Source organism: Hyperolius riggenbachi, chromosome 5, assembly GCF_040937935.1.
Source record: "Hyperolius riggenbachi isolate aHypRig1 chromosome 5, aHypRig1.pri, whole genome shotgun sequence".
Classification (NCBI taxonomy): domain Eukaryota; kingdom Metazoa; phylum Chordata; class Amphibia; order Anura; family Hyperoliidae; genus Hyperolius; species Hyperolius riggenbachi.
Window position 1 is genome coordinate 147,458,777 of NC_090650.1, and position 22,992 is coordinate 147,481,768.

General features: G+C 41.4%; 1 protein-coding gene across 1 annotated transcript in view; it reads left to right on the top strand.

The window, feature by feature from the left end:
• EGFR (epidermal growth factor receptor) overlaps positions 1-22,992 on the top strand; it is a 342,723-nt gene that overhangs the window by 299,654 nt on the left and 20,077 nt on the right. The window contains exons 17-20 of the mRNA XM_068236350.1: positions 3,534-3,675; positions 5,447-5,569; positions 9,246-9,344; positions 17,294-17,479. Coding sequence (XP_068092451.1) covers positions 3,534-3,675; positions 5,447-5,569; positions 9,246-9,344; positions 17,294-17,479 — 550 coding nt within the window. The remainder of the gene's footprint in view (positions 1-3,533; positions 3,676-5,446; positions 5,570-9,245; positions 9,345-17,293; positions 17,480-22,992) is intronic.

The following is a 22,992-nucleotide window of genomic DNA, read 5'->3' on the forward strand; positions in this document are numbered from 1 at the left end:
TCTGGTACACTTTAAACTCTTGTTTTAGTTGGAAATTGACTGGTGGGTGGTACACCTGAGGAAGGGCATGCTGTGTGTTACCTCCTGAAAGCTCAAACACAAGCTTGTTGTTGAAATCGTCTCTGGTGTGCCCTGTCCTATCTGTACATTAGTACATAGCAAGGAAATGAGCAGCGCTACTTAAAAGCAGACTAGTGCCTACCTGCAAAAGAGTGCAAGCCCCACTTGTGGGGTCGAATACACACCGAGCATACACATGACCTGTCTACCACTAGAGGAGGATGTTGGTTTCCATTAACAGCTTGCATGCAACCTATTAAGTACTTGTCCCTCCCACTGCGAAGAAGTCAATCCTCCATGGGAGGGGCCTAACACTAACTAAATCTTAAACCTATGTATATGCATAGCCTGGGTGCAGCTAATCAAATAAAATCGAAAATTTAAAATTGCGTTTGTAGTTCCTGGGGGGGGCTCAGCGCATCTCTGATGGAGGCCATTCGGAGGCGGCCTGGTGTTGCGCTGATCCACCTTTTGCCCTACCTGTACATTGTTGTACAATTAATTCTGAAATAAAAAATGTATCTTTTCCAGCTGAATTTACTCAGTATAGTACTATACAGTTTACAACAGCCAAGTAAAAGATGTACTGACAACAGTTCAGAGACAACATAAAAAAGCAGAGTCATTGAGATAAAGGATCACCTACGTGTTAGCACTTTATGAAGCCACCTTTTGCTTTAATTACAGCTTTCATTCTCTGCCAACTTTGCTAATCTAAAACACTACTGTCATACTTGGGCTAGGTTCACATGGGGGTGTTGCGTACCCTGTACAAACTGGATTGCAATGAATTACAATGAAAAGTAGCATTTTGATTTACACATGCAATGCGATGCATACAGTATCTACCATATTTTCTCATGCTTCTTGATAGAACTGTTTAAGTTCACTCAAACTGGATGGTGGACTGCGATCTTTAAGTCATTCAACAGATTTTCAATAAGTTTTAAGTCTCGGCTTTGACTAGGCTACAAAAAAGATAACTGTTGACTGCCATACACTATGCATTGCACTAGCTTTTTCCAAAAGGCTAGCGATCGACCAGCAATTGAAAGTGATGCAGAAATCACTGGAAAGCTCCCCATTGTGAATGGGCCCTAAATGTGCCAAACAGCTTATATCCCTCATTGCCTTTTTGCCACTTTTGACTCCCTTCTCCACCTTTTACTCACTATCTCTGACCCTTTTTGCGCAAGATCTTGCCTACTACTTCAATTAGGAAATTGTCACCATCAGACGGACCATCCCTCTTCATCCCACCCCCTCCCATTACCTCCCTCAGCCCCTCCACAGTAGATGAGGTTGCTGCTCTTCTCTCATCTTCACTTGCCACAACCTCCCTACTTGACCCCTTCCTCTCAGACATGCTCTGCCACTTCTCCGCTGCCATGACACTAGCCTTCAAGCACGCCATCTTCCACCCATTAATAAAAAAAAGTCACTTGATCCATTTGTGCCATTCAGTTACTGCCCCATTTCTCTTCTTCCTTTGGCTACAAAACTCAAGCATTTTCTCATTTTCTAGACTGGAACACCTTATCCTACCCTCTTTCATCTGGATTCTGTCCCGCCCACTCCCCAGAGACAGCATTCACTATGGTCACCAACAACCTCATCCTGGCCAAATTAAACAACCTGTATTCTAACTGTCTCCTACTGGGTCTCTCCTATGCCTGACACTATCAACCATCCCCACCATCTCCAAACTTTACACTCCAACAGCATTCATGACCCAGCCCTGACTTGGTTCTCTTCCTACTCCTCTGTCCACTTTCCAGACCAGTTTTAAAGGATCTTCCTACCTCTCTACCCCTTTCACTGGTAGAGTCCCCCCAGGCTCTGTCCTTGGTCCCTTACTCTTCTCCGTCTACACCACCTCCCTTGGCAAACTCATCTCCTTAACAGGCCTCAACTAACACTGCTATGCTGATCTTCATCCACACCCCTGATTTCTTCCCTTTCTCTTTGCATAAAAGTTCCACATATCTTTCATTACCACCTGGATGTCCAACAGATTTTTGAAACTCAACCTAGAAAAGACTAAACTCATGATCTTCCCTCCCCATTCAGTCTTAACCCCGACATCTCAATTGTAATTAACAACACTTCCATCCACCCTGTCCCTCAAACCTGCTGCCTGGGTGTCACCCTCAACTCAGCACTTTCCTTCACATCCCACTTCCAGAACATTTCCTAGTCCTGCTACTTCATCTCAGCAACACAGCCACAATTTGCCCCACCTTACTCCGACACTGCCTTGCTCTGGTCATCTGTCTGTACTACTGAAGTGCTAACCTTTCTGGACTTCCCAAAACCAGACTCCAACCCCTGAAATCTGTTAATAATGCAGCTGCCACGATCATTCCGTCCTCCCAGTGCTCCACTTCAGCTTTCCCTCTTCGCAAGTCCCTTCACTGGCACTCAGTCCCATCTCACAATTAAGTTTAAACTGCTCTGCATGACATACAAATCCATCCACCATATCTCCCCTTCGTACTTATCGGATCTCATTCAGAAATACTCCCCAACACTCTCTCTCTGCTCCTCCAACACTGTACAGATGCCCCATCACTTGTTCACTCGCAAGGCTCCAGGACTTCTCAAGAGCTGCCCCTAGTCTATAGAAATCCCTCCCCCCCATCAGGCTCAATTCCTTCAAGCAGGCCATAAAGACCCATTTATTGCAATGTTTTTTGAATTCTATGATGTATCAATGTTTATTGGCCTCATCCTTTGTGAGCAAAGTAGTGAATGACAGCATTTGGTTATGCCGCATGTGTCACGTATGCGGCAACGAAAAACCGCCTCACGTCGCGTCTGAGCACAGCAAACACCATGTTAGATGCAACTACATGGGAGGGTCGTCTGTCCACCACCTGTCCCCTTCTTGCGTTGAGCAGAGCACTAGCAAGTGCCTGGCTGGTGGACAGGAGCAGCTGACAGGTGGTGAATTCACCCCCTTCAGCTGCTCATGGAAAAAAGACCTCAAACTACAGGATGTGGTGGAGACTTTCCTATCGCCTCATAGGTTAGACAGGAGTTTCACATGAGTGGACTAAAGACAATTTTACATATTGAAGATTGCATGTTCAGAAGCTGCAGATTATTACGATATCGGGACTATAATAGTTAATTTGCAAACTAGCTGCTTGTGTAGGGCTATTTATTATTGAATTGCACACTGTTTTTCTGCATGTTTTGGTATGTACAGATGTCTGTATCATAATATTTGCATGGAAGCTTTTTCATAAATATGTAAAGCTGTTGTGATGCTAAGAAGTGGTAAATTCTCACTTTCTTCCGATTTAAAAATAAGACGTGACAAATTTTCAACTTGTTCCACCAGTTATATAATCGCAAAGGGAAAAAAATTCACATATATTTTGTTGACAGCAATAAAAGTGTGATTTCTATATAAATATGCCCCAATGGCTGTAAAATTATATGAGCTGTTTATTTCTTTTTCTTTTTAGATCCAAAGTGCCACACATTGCTGCTGGTATAGTTGGTGGCATCCTTGCAACTGTTATGTTGGGTCTTGTTGCATTTTTCTTCATCCGTAGGAATCGTATTAACAGAAAGCGCACTTTGCGAAGGCTGCTGCAGGAAAGAGAGGTAAGTTGTAAGTACCCGTGTAAGGGCCCATTACCAGTGTGAATTTACTTTGTGAAAATTTACATTAGTACTGACACCAATGCAATTTTAATGAAGTGTAATAATTCATGCGAGCAGACCTGTATCTGTAGCGCTACTCCTAGTAGGAGTGCCCACCCGGAACTGTGGTTCTACTGAAAAATTATGAACCGTGTGGCACTGCATGCGCTTATACAAAACTTTATTGTTACAAAACCAAGCCCGTTCAGCAGCTGGGTAACCCCTAAGGCAGTGAAGAACTTTATTGGTGTGGACATTATTGCACTAGGCATAGGTCCATTACAGATGATAGGGCTCAAGAGCATGGACATTTGAAGCTTTTTGATTGATTCAACATCAGCGGCTGCAGTCCACATTTTTGAGGCCTCTTGGTGTGCGTCGGTGGTGGGTCCACATACAATCTAACGATATCAGTGGCAGACACAGTTAGCATAGGCTACGGCTGGGCAACCGTTGTCTGTAATGACCTTATGGTGATTGGTGGAAATATTACGTGAAGGAGCGCTCCCTCCAGTTCCATATTGTGGTTTTAGAATTTTAAAAGGGGTTACCCAGCTGATGAACGGGCTTGGTTTTGTAACAATAAAGTTTTGTATAAGCGCATGTAGTGCCACACGGTTCATAATTTTTGCAATTTCAAGGAAGTTGTTTCCACTGACTGCGTTTTTTTTAATCCATTCCAAAGAAAAAAAAACTGATTCCTGCAGTTTTTTTGCACCACGCATTGTTCCATTCACATGTAATGAAATGAATTTGCTCTAAAAGTGAATTTGAACATTTGCATTTTTGATGACAAAGACACGTGCATTTTATAAAGTTTCTTATCTAACGTGCTTCCTCCTGTTTCCTGTGTAGTCACATTGATGTCATGTAGCTATGGAGATTAAAAAGCATATGTAAAAATTTGTATTAAAAACACATGGCTGCCACCATACTGTAACAGCATGCGAGTCAGTGGAAATGGGCCCTTAAGGTGCCAAAGCAATCAAACTAATGTATGCATGCCTACTTTAAATATATTTCAGTAGTAATCCCATCCTATGTGTTGTGACTTTGTTTTGTGGCACAACGGTACTCAAGTTCTATTCCAACTACACTCAACAGTGGTGCTCAATCGCTTTAATCCACTCCTTTCTATGAGCTATTTCTTATCTACCTTAGGGCTTTTTCACACCAGAGCTGATTTGTGGCGTTTTGATGCAAAGTTAATACTTTGAGTTACCTAAGGTAGAATGAAAGTCCATAGACTTTCATTTTACCTTTCACATCCAACGCTGCATTTTGGCTTTGCACTGCAACATCCCGAAATAGTCTCCTGCAAGCGTTATGTAATGTAAAAGAGCCCTTCTACAGTCACCTCCTCAAGCCACACATGTATCTATCCACATGCAACACCCTCAGGGTGACTCAGTGTCAGCCTGCAGCATGTAGACCACTACCTGCGATCAAACTCCACACCCAGATATAACCAGCTCTCCATAATATACCGTGAGATAATTGAATCTAGTAGATAGATGGCAAACCAAAATCTTGACAGCTTCAGGCAGGTTCATGTGCCCAGAACTGTAAAATGAGTTATCCAAGAGGCAAGTAGACAATTATTAGAGTGATAAAATGTAATAAATTGAGTGCACAAACGATATCACTGCTCTTTATTAATAAAACCAATGTGTTGACTATGTAATCAGTTGTTTTGGGGTAGACCTAATTAGATTATATTGTCTGTTTGTAGCTGGTTGAACCAATCACGCCCAGTGGTGAAGCACCCAACCAAGCGCTCCTTCGAATTCTTAAGGAGACAGAGTTCAAGAAGATCAAGGTCCTTGGATCTGGAGCATTTGGCACAGTATTTCAAGTAAGAACAATTATTGTATTTAGACAAAATGAGGTGCCTGGTGTATCCTGAACCTGATACTGCGGAAATGTGTGTTTGTGTTATAGGGTGCTTCTTGCCTTCTTCTGAGCTAGGCATTGTGTGCAAAGCAAGTCTTTTTAATTCACCAACACCATTTTGTGTGCTGTACAAACTGTTTACACATTACATAGAAAATGGGTAACAAAACATAAAAAAACCCTTCCCTCTGTATGGGCTATTGACTAAACTTAAAGTCAAGAACTCCTCTGTATAGTACAAGCTTACAATCTCATGCGCACATATGAGGACTGGGATCGGAACTTGATCCCCCAGGCAACAGTTTAGGGCCAAATGCTGTTCAGACATGTTGCTGTTGCTATGGAGCAGGTAGGAGAAACTGTGTAGTGCCCCACCATCTAATAACAGTGTACAGCTCTGTGATTTAAGGCAGCACTGTACTGGGGACAGCTGTGTGACACGGCTGTCCCCCTAGCATGCTCAGAGGTGATCCACTGTCATAGGCTGAAGCCTGTGACAGCCGATCAAAGTGATTGGCTGGCACAGGAAGGGAAGGAGGGGATATAGTAAAAATTAAAAATTGAAAAATACTCATTTATTTAAAACTAAATCACATAAATATTTATAAAAAAAAACAAACAAACATTGGGGGAGCGATCAGACCCGGGAGAAAGGGGAGGGGGAATCACTTGTGTGCTGAGTTGGACAGCCCTGCAGCGAGGCCTTAAAGCTGCAGTGGCCTATTTAGTGAAAAATAGCCTTGTCTTTAGGGGGGTTTAAGCCCGTGGGATCAGGGATTATTTTGTGTGCAGGGCCGGATTTGTACTTTTTACCACACAAGGCCAACTATCACCAGCCACCCCGTGACCAACGGCATCTCAACCAACACCCCCCTCCCCTTCCTTTCAGTATAAGAAGGCAGATGACACCCCCACTACTGTATAGGTAGCCAGATGCTACCCCCCTCTTTCACCCTCCCAAGTAGCCAGATGCTTCCCTCCTCCTTCCCAGGTAGCCAGATGCCTCCCCCTTCCCTCCAACATAGCTAGCCAGATGCCTCTCTCACCCCTCCTTCATTGGTAGCCAGATGTGCACCCCCCCCCCCCCGCCACTGACTCCACTCTACAAGATTACTACCCCTCAGCCGCCCCTATTTGGCAATTAATCTGGCACCCTAGGCCACGACCTATGTGGCCTTGCCAGAAATCCGGCCTTGATTGTGTGCTTCTTTGAGATACTGTTACAGATACAGTTATATTATTATGAACTATACCATGAAAGTGTCAGTGCTATATAAATGCACAAACATAAAAATAATTTATTTTGTTTAAGAAATGATCATGTTGCTTAGTGGCATACTTTACGCAATGATTCAGTTTCAAAATAAACACTCTCTGTAGAGTTTTTGTGTTTTGTTTTTTTTCAGGTTTGTGTGCATTTCTTCTGAAAAATATACTGATTACATTAATTGGTCCCTCCTGAAATTGGTTTTAAAATATTGTAGTGACATTAACCACTTCAGGATTCTGCGTACGCATAAGTACGCCCCTGAATCCTGAAGTGGTTTCCATGGAAACGGCCGCTCGTACGAACGTACGAGCGGCCGTTCCATGTCAGTTCACGGAGGGTGTCTCCGTGAACATCCTGCGAGCCTCCGATCGCGGCTCGCAGGGTAAATGTAAACACGTGGGGAAGATCTTCCCCGCTGTTTACATACATACGGCGCTGCTGCGCAGCAGCGCCGTAGAGGAGATCGGCGATCCCCGGCTTCTGATTGGCCGGGGAATGCCGGCATCTGATAGGCTGAAGCCTATCTGAGGCGGCGCAGGACGGATTTCCGTCCTGCGCCGCTCACAGGGAGAGGGAGGGAAGGGGAAGGAGGATAGAAAGCGCTGCGGAGGGGGGCTTTGAAGAGCCCCCCCGCAAGCGCAAACAGCCGGCGGCGATCAGACCCCTCCAGCAGGACATCCCCCTAGTGGGGAAAAAAGGGGGAAGTCTGATCGCCCTGGCTGCTATCTGATCTGTGCTGCGGGCTGAAGAGCCCTCGCAGCACAGATCAGCAAAACCACCCGAAACCCGGAAGTGGTTAAACAATAATTGTGTTAAGGAATAGATTGCAAGTTTTTCAGAAGGGCAGTTAGTGACATCATTGAAAGAAAAGCATTTCTTTACAGCCTCCTCGGGTTCTCTTTAAGGGTTCATTATCAAGAGACATGAGCCCAAATGCAATTCACTTTTTCTCCTGAGATAATTTTTTATCTTCTACTTAGAATAACTTTTCAGCACTTTGCAGTTGACGAAGTACCAAAAAGTCGGTGAAAAAGTACTATAAAAACTATTTTAAAGGATAACTAAAGTGAGAAGGATAGAGCGGCTTCCATATTTATTTCTTTTTGAACAATAACAGTTGCTCAGCAGTCCTGATGATCCTCTGTCTCTAATATTTTAGAAATAAACCCCGAACAAGCATATGCAGATCAGGTGTTTCTGACATTATTGTCAGATCTGACGAGATTAACTGCTTGCTTGTTGCTGGTGTTATTCAGACACTAATGTAGCCAAATAGATCAGCATGGCTGCCAGGCAACTGGTATTGTTTAAGAGGAAATAAATATGGCATCCTCCATATACTTCTCACTTCAGCTGTCCCTTGAGTATTTTCTTGCTTGCTGGTGATTTAAAAGGCATTTTTGAAAATGTATCTTAGGGGAAAACTCAAGAGAAAATGTTACCATAATTGCATATGGGTGATTGGCTTTCATCCAGTTAACTTTTCAACTGAATGTTTTCATAGGAGAGGTTTTCAAATCTTATCAATACAATACATTTTAAGCCCTCAGCAAGCAAAAGAGTATTTAAAGTAAATTGTCCTGAAGGGGAAACTGAACAAGACAGTATTTTATTTAAAGGGGAACTTCAGCCTAAACAAACATACTGTCATTAAGTTACATTAATTATGTTAATTAGAATAGATAGGTAATATAATTTTTTTACCCACCCCGTTTTAAAAGAACAGGCAAATGTTTGTGATTCATGGGGGCTGCCATCTTTGTCATGGGGGCAGCCATCTTTTTGGTTGAAAGGAGGTGACAAGGAGCAGGAGACACAGTTCCAACTGTCCTGTGTCCTGATAACCCCTCCCAGCTGCACACGCTAAGCTTCAAATGTCAAATTCAAAATGTAAAAAAAAAAAATTTGCACCAAAACAGCAGAACAAGAGCAACAACATCAGAAATCCCATCATGCTTTGCACAGCATCAGGGGAAAAAAGCCCGGGCAGTTTTCTTCTGTGCAGCTAAAAATAAGGGTTGGATAAGAGAAACAAAGTTCTGATGCTGTGAAACTGTTACAGAAACACCAGGCCTTTTCAATGCTGCTGAGTCGATTTTTAGTCCGGAGGTTCACTTTAAGCTGTTATGTGACGCAATCTGTGAGGTTCATCTTTTGTTTTTTTGGGGGAGGTCAAAGATGGTCACTGGGTGGTGTGTTCAATTTTTGATCCAGTTTTCTAAAAAAAAAGTTATTCTTTATTGAATTTATTCAAAACCTTTGATGATAAGAGTCAATAGTTATGTAAATATACAGTGTGAAATATATAGTAACTATATAGTAATGGTTTAATTTTGTAAGTAATAATAAATTGCATTTGTGTAATCAGGGACTCTGGACTCCAGAAAATGAAAATGTAAAAATTCCAGTGGCCATTAAAGAATTACGTGAGGCCACGTCACCAAAAGCCAACAAGGATATCCTGGATGTAAGTACAACAAAAATAAAAAAAACAAAAATAAAAATAAAACAAAAATTTGCTTTCCTAAAACAGAAAGAATTTGCGATATTTCAGGTTAGAGTGAGCTCGAGATGTCTCTCAGAGCACCACTGCTGAATATATGCAAATTAACCATTGTACCCTTAGATGTAAGTACCTGACCCATGGGTGATACTTTGAGTTAAGGTTTCTTGTTCATGCTCCTAGCATTTTTTTTTTTTAACAAAGTCTACTAATTCTAACTAGAAAGTCATATGCTCACACGTAAATTGTGGTATAAAAGAGTTTTCGTAAATGCTTTTTTACTACTAAATCTTTTTTTAAAACTCAATGATTTCCATTTTGTCTGTAAACAAACTGAAATACTAGAGAAAGGGATGTACAGAAAACACATAAGGCCTGATCCAATTCACATTTTCAACTATAATTCTCTTCTTCTGCTTAAAATAACTTTTGAGCACTCTGCAATTGAAAAAGTATGTAGAAAGGTATTGTCAAATTTATTCTGAGTATTTTCTTGCTTGCTTGTTTTATTGATAGATGTAAAAATATCACCCAGGAGAGAAAGCATTCAATTGAAAGAATTATGAATGCTATACTATACCAGAAAACTATAGTGGGTAGTGTCAGAGCAGCCAATCGACGCTCTGCAGGTCACTTAAACATTTCAGCCTGCGGGTTGTTTTCACCTTTATGGACGAGAGGAATTTTCACATTTCAGCACTTCTCCCATTCATTCCCCAATAACTTTATCACTACTTACCACAACAAAATGATCTATACCTTATTTTTTTTCACCACCAATTAAACTTTCTTTGGGTGGTACATTTTGCTAAGAATTATTTTATTGTAAATGCGTTTTAATGGGATTAATAAGAATTTTTTTTTAAAAAAATGCATTACTTCTCCGTTTACAGCCATTATAGTTTTAAAATAATACATGCTACCATAATTAAAATCTACCCATTTTATTTCCCCATTTGTCCCAGTTATTGCAACATTTAAATAATATCCCTAGTACAATGTATGGTGACAATATTTTATTTGAAAATATAGGTGCATTTTTTCAGTTTTACATCCATCACTTATTACAAGCCCATAATTTAATTATAATATACTCTCTTGACATACATATTAAAAAAAATGTATTCCCTAAAGTCTGTAGATGTAATTTTACTATTTGGCCACAAGATGTCCTCGAGCTTAATTTCCTATTCGCGCACTTTGAGTACACTAAATAGGAGGTAATGCGTGCCTGTGCTACTTCGGAAGAGACACAGGCATCTCATTGATGCCTGCAATCACGTGGACCTAGAGGGGAAATTAATGAATGGGAACTGTGCACAGCCCCGCAGACTACACGGGCATGAGCCTCATGTCCCTGCGGCTACAGCAGCACCAGCCACGGACATGACTATTGCGTTTGTGTGGCTGAAATGGTTAATCACAGTATATACTATATACATATATAAAAATATAGTTAGTATATAGTGCAGTGTGATTATTCAAAGTATCTAGGTAGTATATAATATATATATATATATATATTTGGCATATATAGTTCGTATATAGTGTAATGTGATTATACATAGTATTTGGGTAGTATATAGTTTGGCGTATATGTAGTAATCAGGTAAATACAGTGGGATGCGAAAGTTTGGGCAACCTTGTTCATCGTCATGATTTTCCTGTATAAATCATTGGTTGTTATGATAAAAAATGTCAATTAAATATTTCATATAGGAGACACACACAGTGATATTTGACAAGTGAAATGAAGTTTCTTGGATTACAGAAAGCGTGCGATAATTGTTTAAATAAAATTAGGCAGGTGCATAAATGTGGGAATGTCGATTCCAAAACCTATAGAACTAAATATGAAAACTCAAGTTGGCTTGGTAAGCTTATGGACCCCAGACCTACATACACAGGTGAATCCAATTATGAGAAAGAGTATTTAAGGGGGTCAATTGTAAGTTGCCCTCCTCTTTTTTAATTTTCTCTGAAGAGTAGCAACATGGGGGTCTCAAAACAACTCTCAAATGACCTGAAGACAAAGATTGTTCACCATCATGGTTTAGGGGAAGGATACAGAAAGCTGTCTCAGAGATTTCAGCTGTCTGATTCCACAGTTAGGGACATATGGAGGAAATTGAAGACCACAGCCTCAGTTCAAACTAAGGCTCGAAGTGGAAGACCAAGAGAAACTTCCAGTTGCCTGGCAGTCCTGATCCTGTGTTTCTTTTAGCCATAGGCCATAAACAAGCATGCAGCAGATCAGGTACTCTCACACAGCTGACTCGTTTTTTTTTTGTGGATTAGCCATATGCCTGTTCCAAGGTTTTGACTCAGACACTACTTCTGCCTGAAGATCAACAGGGCTGCCAGGCATGGCATTGTTTACAAGGAAATAAATATGGCAGCCTTCATATCCCTCTCACCTTGGGTTTCCTTTAAGGATTATAATTAAAAGCTATGTTTTATAAACTTTTTTTCATGGGCCTAAAATCCATCACCCTGTTATTTTTGTTTGTTATACTTTTGCTGATTTATAGAGGGGTGGCAAGTACATTACTACCAATATATTTTAAGATCCTACCAATATATTTTAATTAAAGCAGATCTGTTACAGTGATTTTCAAGACTGATATTACATTACTGAGGATTTTTTCAAGATGGGTGCAAATACTTTTTCATACAATTTTATAATAAAGTAATTTCCCATACTTCATGTATTTCATGTTTTTAATCATGGTTAAGCAGAGTCATTGTGGTGTTGCAAAACACAGTAGGAGTCCAAAATATATATTATTATTTTTTTCCTTTTATAACTCTCCTGGTTTTCTGACAAGTAAAACAACCAGCGACTCCCACCATGTAACTTTTAGTAACCACAATTCTCAAATGCCCACAAGCTGCCTTATAGAACAGCCTATTGCAGTGGATTGTGACCAAATACCAGGCATACTTTCATTAGATCACAATGTACCTTCACTATCTCCAAGGTAAACACTTTCAAATAGGATTCAGTGTTGTTCAAGTTTCTGCACATCTATAAAGAATAGTGAAGGTGCAAAGTATGTGTTCTCAGAGGAAGATTTGGTGGATCCATTCCATATAATACGTCAACTCTACAACACCAAGTTGTGAAAGAATGAATAGCTCTTTGTTAAGTAGTGGTGACTACTTTGTTAGTACCATAAATGTTAAATTGCAATGGTGATTAGATTTCTGCAAGAGTGTACAATTTTGTCTCTGTTATCCTTGCTTACAGAGTACAAGTGATGTTTGTTTGTATAATGCACATTAGCTGCATTAATCACTCACCTGTCCCGGTGGGTGTCGGCCTCTACTGCCCTTGCAGTCTTTAGCCACGCTGTCAGCCTCTTCTCTGTAACGTGCTGGATATAGAAGAAGATGACAGCGTGGCTGAAGACTGCACGTATGGTACAGCAGACACCCACCGGGACAGGTAAGTGATTAATGCAGCTAATGTGCAGGGATCAGTCGGGTAGTATCTATCGGTAGGGTAGAGGGGGACTATCTGGGTTGGGGGGCCTACCTAAATTTTCCCCGGAGCCTCTTAAACCAGCCCTGGAAAACATGTTAATGGAATATGTGCCAATATGTCTATATAAGGCAGCAGTTTACCATGGCTGCCAGTATGCTAGCCCTGGCTTCTCCACTGTGCCCTATATCTTGTGTCAGGGGAGCACCACTTGGGGCTAGATGTGCATCTAATGTCAGTATGAGCAAACTAGAAGAGCTATAAATCATACTAAACTATATGCATGTTTGTTTTTTATGCGTGTTTGTTTTTTGGTTTTCTGCCCAAACACGACCTCATCTAATTACAATAGTAGTTGGTTTTGGTCTTGCAATAAAAACAGATTCATTCTAAAAAACTAAAATGGAAAGAACAGCTGTATACAGTAGATATAGGTTAGATATTTTCTAGGGGTTACTAGGCAAACTATAGCATGGTTTTTGTCTGCCAGGAGCATTGTGCATGTCCCCTTCATTCTGAAGTACAACAAACTACACAAAGAACCTGTTGTTTTCATTTACCATAGATTAACCTTTTTCAGATGGACCTGTAGTGAAATTAGATGAGAGCAGCAGACCATGAAAATTTGAGCAGAAAAAATGGCTTTACCGACATACATAGTAGAACAAATTAATTCATAGAATAACTGATTTTTTATCATTATTATTTCTGTCATTTGTATGAATAAAAAGACTATACTTTGGATTTAAGCCATATAAAATATTGACTTCCGTGCCTTAACACTTATAGCTAAGATTAGATGTCTGCATTTTATAGCAGCTGGGAAATCAGCCTAGGTAACACTTTCCAGTATCGTAAATGTAAGCAGTATGTGCAAATCTCTAAATACTCTGGACAGACACCCCACAACATCTGATTTTTCCCAGCATTCAATTCCTGGCTCTTACAATGTCTCATGTGACAACAAGACATAAATGAAGGTTTTCCTACAAAACTCATTTTGCCAACTTGCTCTGGTGCTAAAATTAGTATGTGAACACCTCAGCTAGACTCACTGGAAGCTGCCAGCATAAGCTTTACTTTGGAAAATGAGGTGTTTTTTCTGCCTAATGCACATCTTTTGTAATAGTTACGGCAACTGTAGAAGTGTTTAGTGAGAGATTTTGCAAGCATTTCATATATGTGATGGGAAAACTGGTATTGACAGTCAGTTGCTTAAGATATAAAGATAGTAAATTGCAATTAAAATCTAGATAGTACCCACTATTTCAGCACACCCCAAGCCTTTACAATGCTCATGGATGACATGAGAAAAGGCTGCTAAAATAGATATAGATATAGAATTGATATATAGTAGTTACTGTTATACAATGTAGAAGGGAGTACTAGAGCATCTTGTTACTTGTTGCAAGCCTTGAGGGAACAAAATAAACAAAAACATAATTTGAATGATTTGTTATTATTTACATGGTGGCAGATATATTTGTTGCTCACTTGTGCAGTACTGCTTATTCCATATTATGTTGTCAGCAGTCTTAAAGGGACACTTAAGTCAAACAAAAAAAATGAGTTTTACTCACCTGGGGCTTCCAATAGCCCGCTGCAGCTGTCCGGTGCCCTCGCCGTCTCCCTCCGATCCTCCTGGCCCCGCCGGCAGCCACTTCCTGTTTCAGTGACAGGATCTGACAGGCTGGGGACGCGAGTGATTCTTCGCGTTCCTGGCCACAATAGCGCCATCTATGCTACTATAGCATATATCATATACCATATAGCAGCATAGAGGGTGCTAATATGTCTGGGAACGCGAAGAATCACTCGCGTCCCCAGCCTGTCAGCTCCTGTCACCGAAACAGGAAGTGGCTGCCGGCGGGGCCAGGAGGATCGGAGGGAGATGGCGAGGGCACCGGACAGCTGCAGGGGGCTATTGGAAGCCCTTGGTGAGTAAAACTCATTTTTTTGGTTTGACTTAAGTGTCCCTTTAAATCATTACAAACACAAACCTCATGCCTTGGAAATAGAGTAGAAATAAACTTCAAAAGAGAATAGAAGGATATTTCTCATCTATTCATGGTTGCCTGAATGAAAGCAATCACTGTATGTTCTGTAAGAGAATATGGAACTGTACTCTCTCTGGGTTGATGGGAATCTCTTCTTAATTTAAGATTGCAACCTTGATTAAAAGTATTATTTCGACAAGGATTAATATTGTGGTAACTAGCCTTAATCCTCCCTTATGATTGTGAAATGTTTCAGACTGCAGAAGTGTAATAATAAGTCTTGTGGCAAAAAAATCTCCTAAAATTGTGGAGGCTAAAGTATAAACACTAAGTTTTACATTGTTAGAGAAGTTAAGCATATCATTGACCACTGCTGGCTTGCTGCCCAGTGTGCCCACGAGACCTGCAATGATCGTTGCTGCCAATACTGTCCTCTTTTCCACCTTCCCGGGATCCCCAGCAAAAGCTTTGGAGCTCGTGGTGGGGCTCCATATTTGTCCACTAAGTGGAACATTTCTGATTCTCATTGGTCCACTTTGTGTACGAATAGGGAGCCCCAGAGCAATGGGACACAATGATGCCAGCATAGCCTGGCATATAGCTCAGATGTTGAGTAAGTGGTTTGGAAACTGCTGGGGGAGCAAAGTAGCAGTGCCGGGGTGCTAAAGTACAGCTCCATGGCACAAATGCCTCTCTCCAAATTGTTTGCCATGGCATGAGACAGAAGAGCATTGCTCAGGCAAATAGCTAGTATCCGCCTTAGTTATGCTCTTTTTGCACAGACTCACTCAGGTGAAGCCAATAAATCCTGAGCGATGTGAGGTGAAGCTTGGATGTTCTGAGCTTCTTATCACCTCCAACAGAATATGGCCGCTTGCGTACAATGACCTCTAGATGAGATCTATGCTTTGGACACTTCTTAAATGTTACTCACACATCATGAGGTGCTCATTGTAATTGTGTAAGAGAATAATTAGCTGTTTAGTGCATGTGTTGGAAGGAGCAGTAATATAGAAACCACATTGTACACAATGAAACAAGTGCTGGAAGATGTTTCTTAGGAATGTATCCTGGTGCCAGCCCTGCCTGGAGCTTCACAGATGTCTGAGTGTTATCCAAACAGTTCATGGTTGCAGAACCACTGCCAAGAGATCAGTGGCACCACATCTACTAGAAGCTGAACAGAGTCCCAGTCAAAATATATATAACGTACCGTACATATTTCTTTTAAAAGTAATATTTAAAAAGTAATAATAGTTTGTCACATACCAAATCTGAGCATTATGTTGCTGTACTAATTACAAATGTAAAGAGACAGTGTTACAGATAAACTTTAAACGCAAATGCTAACCCTCTTAATTAATCCTAAGAAGTCCCACACTAACAGTCCTGACGGTGAAGTGTACCTGAGGGGGAAAAATGTTAAATACACTCACCTTAATGATAAATAAGGTCTCCAGACACCTCTAAGCTCCTTATTGCCTACAGCCTCCCCTCTGTCTTGCTGTTGTAGCCTCCGTTTGGAACTCCATCTGCGTCTTTAGTGGCCATGCACAGTCCATCACGCACCCTCTCTGCATGCGCACCCCCACGGCTGTGTGTGGCAGCCATTGCCAAAAGGGTAATCAGCATGCACAATTCCAATTGTTTCTGTACTGTGCATGCCCAGGATGCTCTCCACCACTGCTGCTGTGCACAGCTGTGCGGGAGCGTGAACCACTAGGGTGCGCAGAGTGGAAACTGCATGTGGCGAGCTCCATCTGGTCCCATTCTGGAGCTAGGAATGGTGGTTATAGATGGAGGAAGGTCAGATGCAATAAGAAGCCTGGAGGTGTCTGAAGAGTTTATATATCATTGAGGTAAGTATATCTTTTAACATTTTGTTTTCCCCCTCATGTATACTTTGAAGCTATGTACACACTTCAAATAAATGTTGCCTAAAATGTTGTCATTAGGTGGTGTATAAATGCTCACTGTACAGGCAGGCCATTTGTTTTTCAGCCAAGCAGCATGTACTGCTTTATGGAGGAAGGGGGGGCAACCATTTCCTCAGAAGTTCTGAAAATGATAGGCGTAGACACTTCTTCTGCCTGAGCTGAAGCTGCTAATAAGTTGACAGGATTTCTGCATATTTAGTTTTAAGTGGGAAATTTGTATCTTTGTTACAAGGAGATCTAAGTGCTTTGCTGTGCTGTCGTTTAAACCTTCAGTAAATGCATATGTTATTTCTTTGTGCTGAAATAGGTAAGAATGCAGTACAGTGGGCAATGGTGTAACATAGTTTATAGCCACAACCATTAATAGTAGCCATAGATGGATAATAATTGAGGATTGTTTTTTAGAATAAGAGAAATTTGAAAAAATTGGAATAGTTGTAACACTCTTATCAAGCTGAAATACGGATAACTTTCTGTGCGGTCTCTTTTTTTTAGGAAGCCTATGTCATGGCCAGTGTGGAGAACCCTCATGTTTGTCGTTTGCTTGGCATCTGCTTGACTTCTACTGTCCAGCTGATTACACAACTTATGCCATTTGGCTGTCTGCTGGACTATGTGCGGGAGCATAAGGACAATATTGGTTCACGGCATCTCCTTAACTGGTGTGTGCAGATTGCAAAGGTATGTAGAAATAAGCTACTTCAAACTGCTTTGTTCTCTAAACATTTTTAGCATTGGCATGCTTATGAATATATAATTTTTGCATACTATAAAGCACAGACATTGATAAACCTTACGTAGTCCAAGAAGATAAATCAGCTGGATTGATTACTACTTTTGTACTTTATGTACCTCAGCAATGGCTATAGTGTACAGTGTAAATTTATATTTGTTAAAACTGAAAGTACAAAATAATGTTCTAGTTTCTGAGTTTGGGTTTTTTATTGTCATTATAAGTGAACCCAGAGCCAGATTAAGACCAAAAGTGGCCCTAAGCAAAAGTAGTAGATTTGGGCCCCCCTCCCTCAGCCCACTGCTGAAAGACGGCGAGGGACCAGGAGAAATACAGGTGGCTGAAGAACCTCCAGATAAGTTAAACTGACAGTTAGAACAACGCACCTGACCTCCCTCTGCTAAAGTTTTCACCAGCCCTGGGCACCAAGCCAGCCTCCTCCTGAGAGTCATGATAGCAGCCTGCCTGATGCGAGCGAGATTGAAAAGCAGGGTGCAGGACATAGAAGGGCCGCAGGGGAGATGATGTCAGCAGCCAGCCACAGTGAGAGTACTGAGCTGATAGCAGCTTTCGGAGCTGTGTTCTGGCCTGGATCAGGAGAGCAGTGCTGACACATCACCATGGGCACAGCTGACGCTTCCACGTAAATGGACGCGGCGGCAGCACACTCTGCAGGATAAAATTCACCCCGGCCTGCCGATCATGATGTGCCTGTGCAGGGCCAGATTACTGTACTGGTGGGGCCCTTAGACTCTGACTGGGGCCCCAATCAAGTGCTTGGGTTGGTTGTGCGATAATCCGGCCCTGAGTGAACCTGTTGTGCTGAAGGAACCCCCTAGGTCTGACATCTAACACTCCTCTAGGGCCCCCTGTGGAGTGTTGGCAGCAGAGCGTACTCACCTGTCCCCCAGCGCACACTCTCCTGTGTCTTGTTCCCACTCTTGCTGGCCGCCTGTTCCCCGTAACCCGGCAGGGTGTACATTGTTATGTAATGTACATGCTGCTGAGTCATAGGGAACAACTCCCTTGGTGGGGATGGAGACAGGAGGGAATGCGCTGGGTGACAGGTGAGTGTGATCCAGCCACCTGTTACACTATCCAGGTGACTGGATAGTGTAACAGGTGGCTGGATAGTGTAATGGTTAAGGGCTCTGCCTCTGACACAGGAGACCTGGATTTGAATCTCAGCTCTGCCTGTTAAAGAGTAACTGTTAGCCCCCAAATTGAAATTTAAATCTCTATTGCAATGTTTTATTTAGTATTTAAGTGAGCCAAAAAGCCAATGCAGAACTTAAAAAGCAATCTAATTTTTTTACTATGTAATCTTTTCCCCCAGCTCCGGACGCAAAGCCGCATATCAGATACTGCTTAGCATGCAGAGCATGCCTATGTCTGGCCGACCCCCCTCTCCCCCCCAGGACCAGGTGCCAATATATTCTCCCCACCAAACAGCTGACCGCTCTGACACGGAGAGAGAGCGGGAGCACTTCCAGCGCCGCCACCGCAGAGCAGCCGCCGCCGTGCATCTCTCTCACATGTGAGAGAATCACATGTGACTCGGCGGCGGCTGCTCTGCGGTGGCGGCGCTGGAAGTGCTCCCGCTCTCTCTCCGTGTCAGAGCGGTCAGCTGTTTGGTGGGGAGAATATATTGGCACCTGGTCCTGGGGGGGAGAGGGGGGTCTGCCAGACATAGGCATGCTCTGCATGCTAAGCAGTATCTGATATGCGGCTTTGCGTCCGGAGCTGGGGGAAAAGATTACATAGTAAAAAAATTAGATTGCTTTTTAAGTTCTGCGTTGGCTTTTTGGCTCACTTAAATACTAAATAAAACATTGCAATAGAGATTTAAATTTCAATTTGGGGGCTAACAGTTACTCTTTAAGCACCTATTTAGTAGGAGACCTTGGGCAAGTCTCCCTAACACTGCTACTGCCTATAAAGTGCGTCCTAGTGGCTGCAGCTCTGGTGCTTTGAGTCAGCCAGGAGAAAAGCGCGATATAAATGTTCTGTGTTTGTTTGCGATCCGCTGCCAACACTCTACAGGAGCCCCGAGTGAGCACTATATTAGATATGAACAAAAAATGGATGTCCGCAACACTAGCAATAGGTCAATTACCAGGTGTGCTAGGGCTCAAACATATATAATATTAAAAAAGGAGGAAAGAAAGCCCATATGATCAGCACCACTTGGAAAGTACAAAAAAAGTTTATTTCATGATTCTAACATCAAAAATAATAATATTGACACAATGGAAATCAACATGATAATAAAATAAATTAAAACTACGGCAAATTCAGATCACTGCTGCAAAATAACGATCATATAAACACATATGGTATTAAATAATAGCATCATATTAAATAGGAATATATACTATAAAGGTATCCAATAGTAGTATTATTATTATTATTATTTATTGTATTTATAAAGCGCCAACATATTACCAGCACGGTGGGCATCTAACAAGAGCCCACCAATTCTTGAACCCGGGTTCAGTATTAATATTAGTGCAAATGCAAAAACCCACAATTCACACCAATTGGTGTCCCGCGGTTGTATAGAGATTAAAGGTACCCACACCCTTATCGATTTTCCCTGACAGATTCGATCACTGTGATTAAATCTGTTCGAGATTTATGCTCCAACATGGCCACCTGATCATAATTTCAATCGATTTATGTCCAAAATCCATGAAAATGAATCAATCACTCCCCCAGGTATCTCCATATCTAATATAGTATTAAAAAAAGGAGGAAAGAAAGCCCATATGATTAGCACCCAGGACTGCCGAACGCCAATTGGCGGCAAGTCCTGGGGCGTGTTTTGCAGGAGATTGCACACATCTCTGCCTGAATGACAGAGCTCCGCTCCGTCATCAGTTTCCCAGCAGCGATCACTGAAACTGCCGTCTATTTACAATGTAAAGCCCTGCGATCTAAGGCGTGTCACTCGGCTGTCCCCTCTGACAGCCGATCGCTGTCATTGGCTAGCGGGGGGAGGGAGGACAGGGATAGTAAAAAAATAAACAAAGAAATAATAAAATTTACTGGGGAAAAAAAACATCACTGCAACAATCAGAGCCCACCAACAGAATTCTCTGTTGGTGGGCAGAAAAGTGTGTGTGTGTGTGGGGGGGGGGGATCACTTGTGTGCTAAGCTGTATGGCTGTGCAGCGAGCCCTTAATGCTGCAGTGGCCTGAAGTGTAAAAAATAGCCTGGTCACTAGGGGGTGTCAGAGGATGTCCATGTTTAGATAATGCTTGCAGTCCATCTGAAGAGAAATATTTTTTATAGACCATTATTTTTATGTTTATGGATATCCTTATAAGGTAATATATTATATGTGATGGATTTTCAGCAGGATCCCATTTTTACTCATTATGCATATACAATAAGGGGCTCAATTATATGAGGGCAAACAAGTTGTTTTCCATAAAAGTGCTGCTAGTTTATAAACTAATGGACATTTTCACTTTTTTTTTAACACGGTTTTATTGAGATATATGCAAAATGTACATAATCATAAAAACAGTACAGTAAGTACAAGTATTTCCAATCTGATTATAATTACAGGAGATAAGAAATATTCAGAATAGCTGGTACTTGTTGGTACATTTGCCAAATTGGTGATCAACATAATACAACATTATATGCCAACGTGGCATATAAACTTATAGAACTAATCAACCTAGGCTGGTATTATACAACTCAAGTCATAGATAAGTGATAGAAGATTGCAACATATACATAAAGCATTACATAGTGACTGTAAGTGGTGATACGGTCCATTTACCCCAAACTTGTACAAATTTCCCAGGACAGTTCCTATGCTGATATACTAGTTTAATATATGGTAGGATTTTATTGGTTTGTATTATCCATTCAGTGATAGTAGGTATTTGTGACGTTATCCAACACATTGTAATGGCCCTTCGGGCATATAAAAGTGATTCACGAAGCATGATACATTCAAATTTAGTATACTGGTGCTGCGGCAGGATACCGAATAGACAAATCTTGGGGCAAAGAGTGATCTGTTTCCCTAGTATCTCTGCAAGTAGTTGTATAACTTGTCGCCAGTATGACCCAATCAGAGGGCAGCTCCATATCATATGCCAAAAATCAGCCGATGGAGATGCACACTTGGGGCACGCTGGAGAGTAGTTAGGCTTAATTTTAGATATTCTTAGAGGTGTGAGATACGCCTGCCTAATAAGATAAAACTGAATTAGTTTGCCACCTGCAGATATAGATGCATAAACATGCGATTCAAGAGCATCCTCCCATTCCTCATCATCCATATCAGTAAGGAAGCAGTCCCATTTAGACCTGAGTGTATCTGTATCTTTGTCTGCTATGGCCGTAATAAGAGAGGTGTATAGCATAGAAATGAGTCCTCCCATCCCTTGTGTGCGGAGTATACCTATTATAGGGTATTCGGAGAATGTGACATTGGCAGAGCCAAATTGAGAGTTCCAACAGTGACGTAGCTGCAGATATTTATAGAAAAAGGAATTAGGCAGGTTATAGGTAGTTTTAAATTGGTCGAAAGATCTAAAAACACCCTGGTCAACCACTTGTTTAAATATGGTTACTCCAATTTTTTGCCACTCTGGTGCACCATGAAAGGAGGCTAAGTGGGGAAACTTAGTGTTGGACCATAGAGGGGTATTGTCAAATAACCCTTCCACACCATGAATACGTTTAGCTTCAGACCAGATTTTGACCGCTAGTCTATGCATTGAAGTGCCATAACCAATCAACTGCGTTTTAGGGGCTTCTAGAAATGCCAGCAAATTATCACCTTTGACATATTTAGCTAGGAATTGCTCAGATATAGGGCGTTCCAAATGGTCATACAAAATTTGGGAGTGCTAGTCCTGCAGATTGTTTAGGCGCTTGTAGGGACTGAAGTCGAACCCTGGCCCTACCCTTACCCCATATAAATGTAGATATTAAGGAATTTAGCTCAGCGAAAAACTTTTTAGGAATTGGTATATGAACGTGCTCTAAGGTATACAGTAGTTTGGGTAATATAATGATTTTAATTAAGTTAATCCGCCCTATTACATTTAAAGGAAATAAGTTTCATTTATCAAATTTCTCACGAGTAAATGACAATAGGGGCTCAATGTTCAGTTTAAAGAATTCAGATTTATCAGCAATTATATAAATACCAAGGTACTTGAAACTTCGGACTACTTGTAGTTGTGAGTGGAGTGACGGATGTTTAATATAATGAGTATCCAGGGGTAGTATGACTGATTTCTGCCAGTTTATACATAACCCCGAGTACTTAGAAAAGGACTGTATTGTCGTAAATGTTTGTTGCAGTGATTCATCTGTATCTTGCAGATATAGTATTAGATCATCAGCGTATAGAGCCAGGGTATCGACAAGAGTTCCCACTCTCAGTCCATTTATCAGTGAATTAAATCTCAGGCGAACAGCTAGGACCTC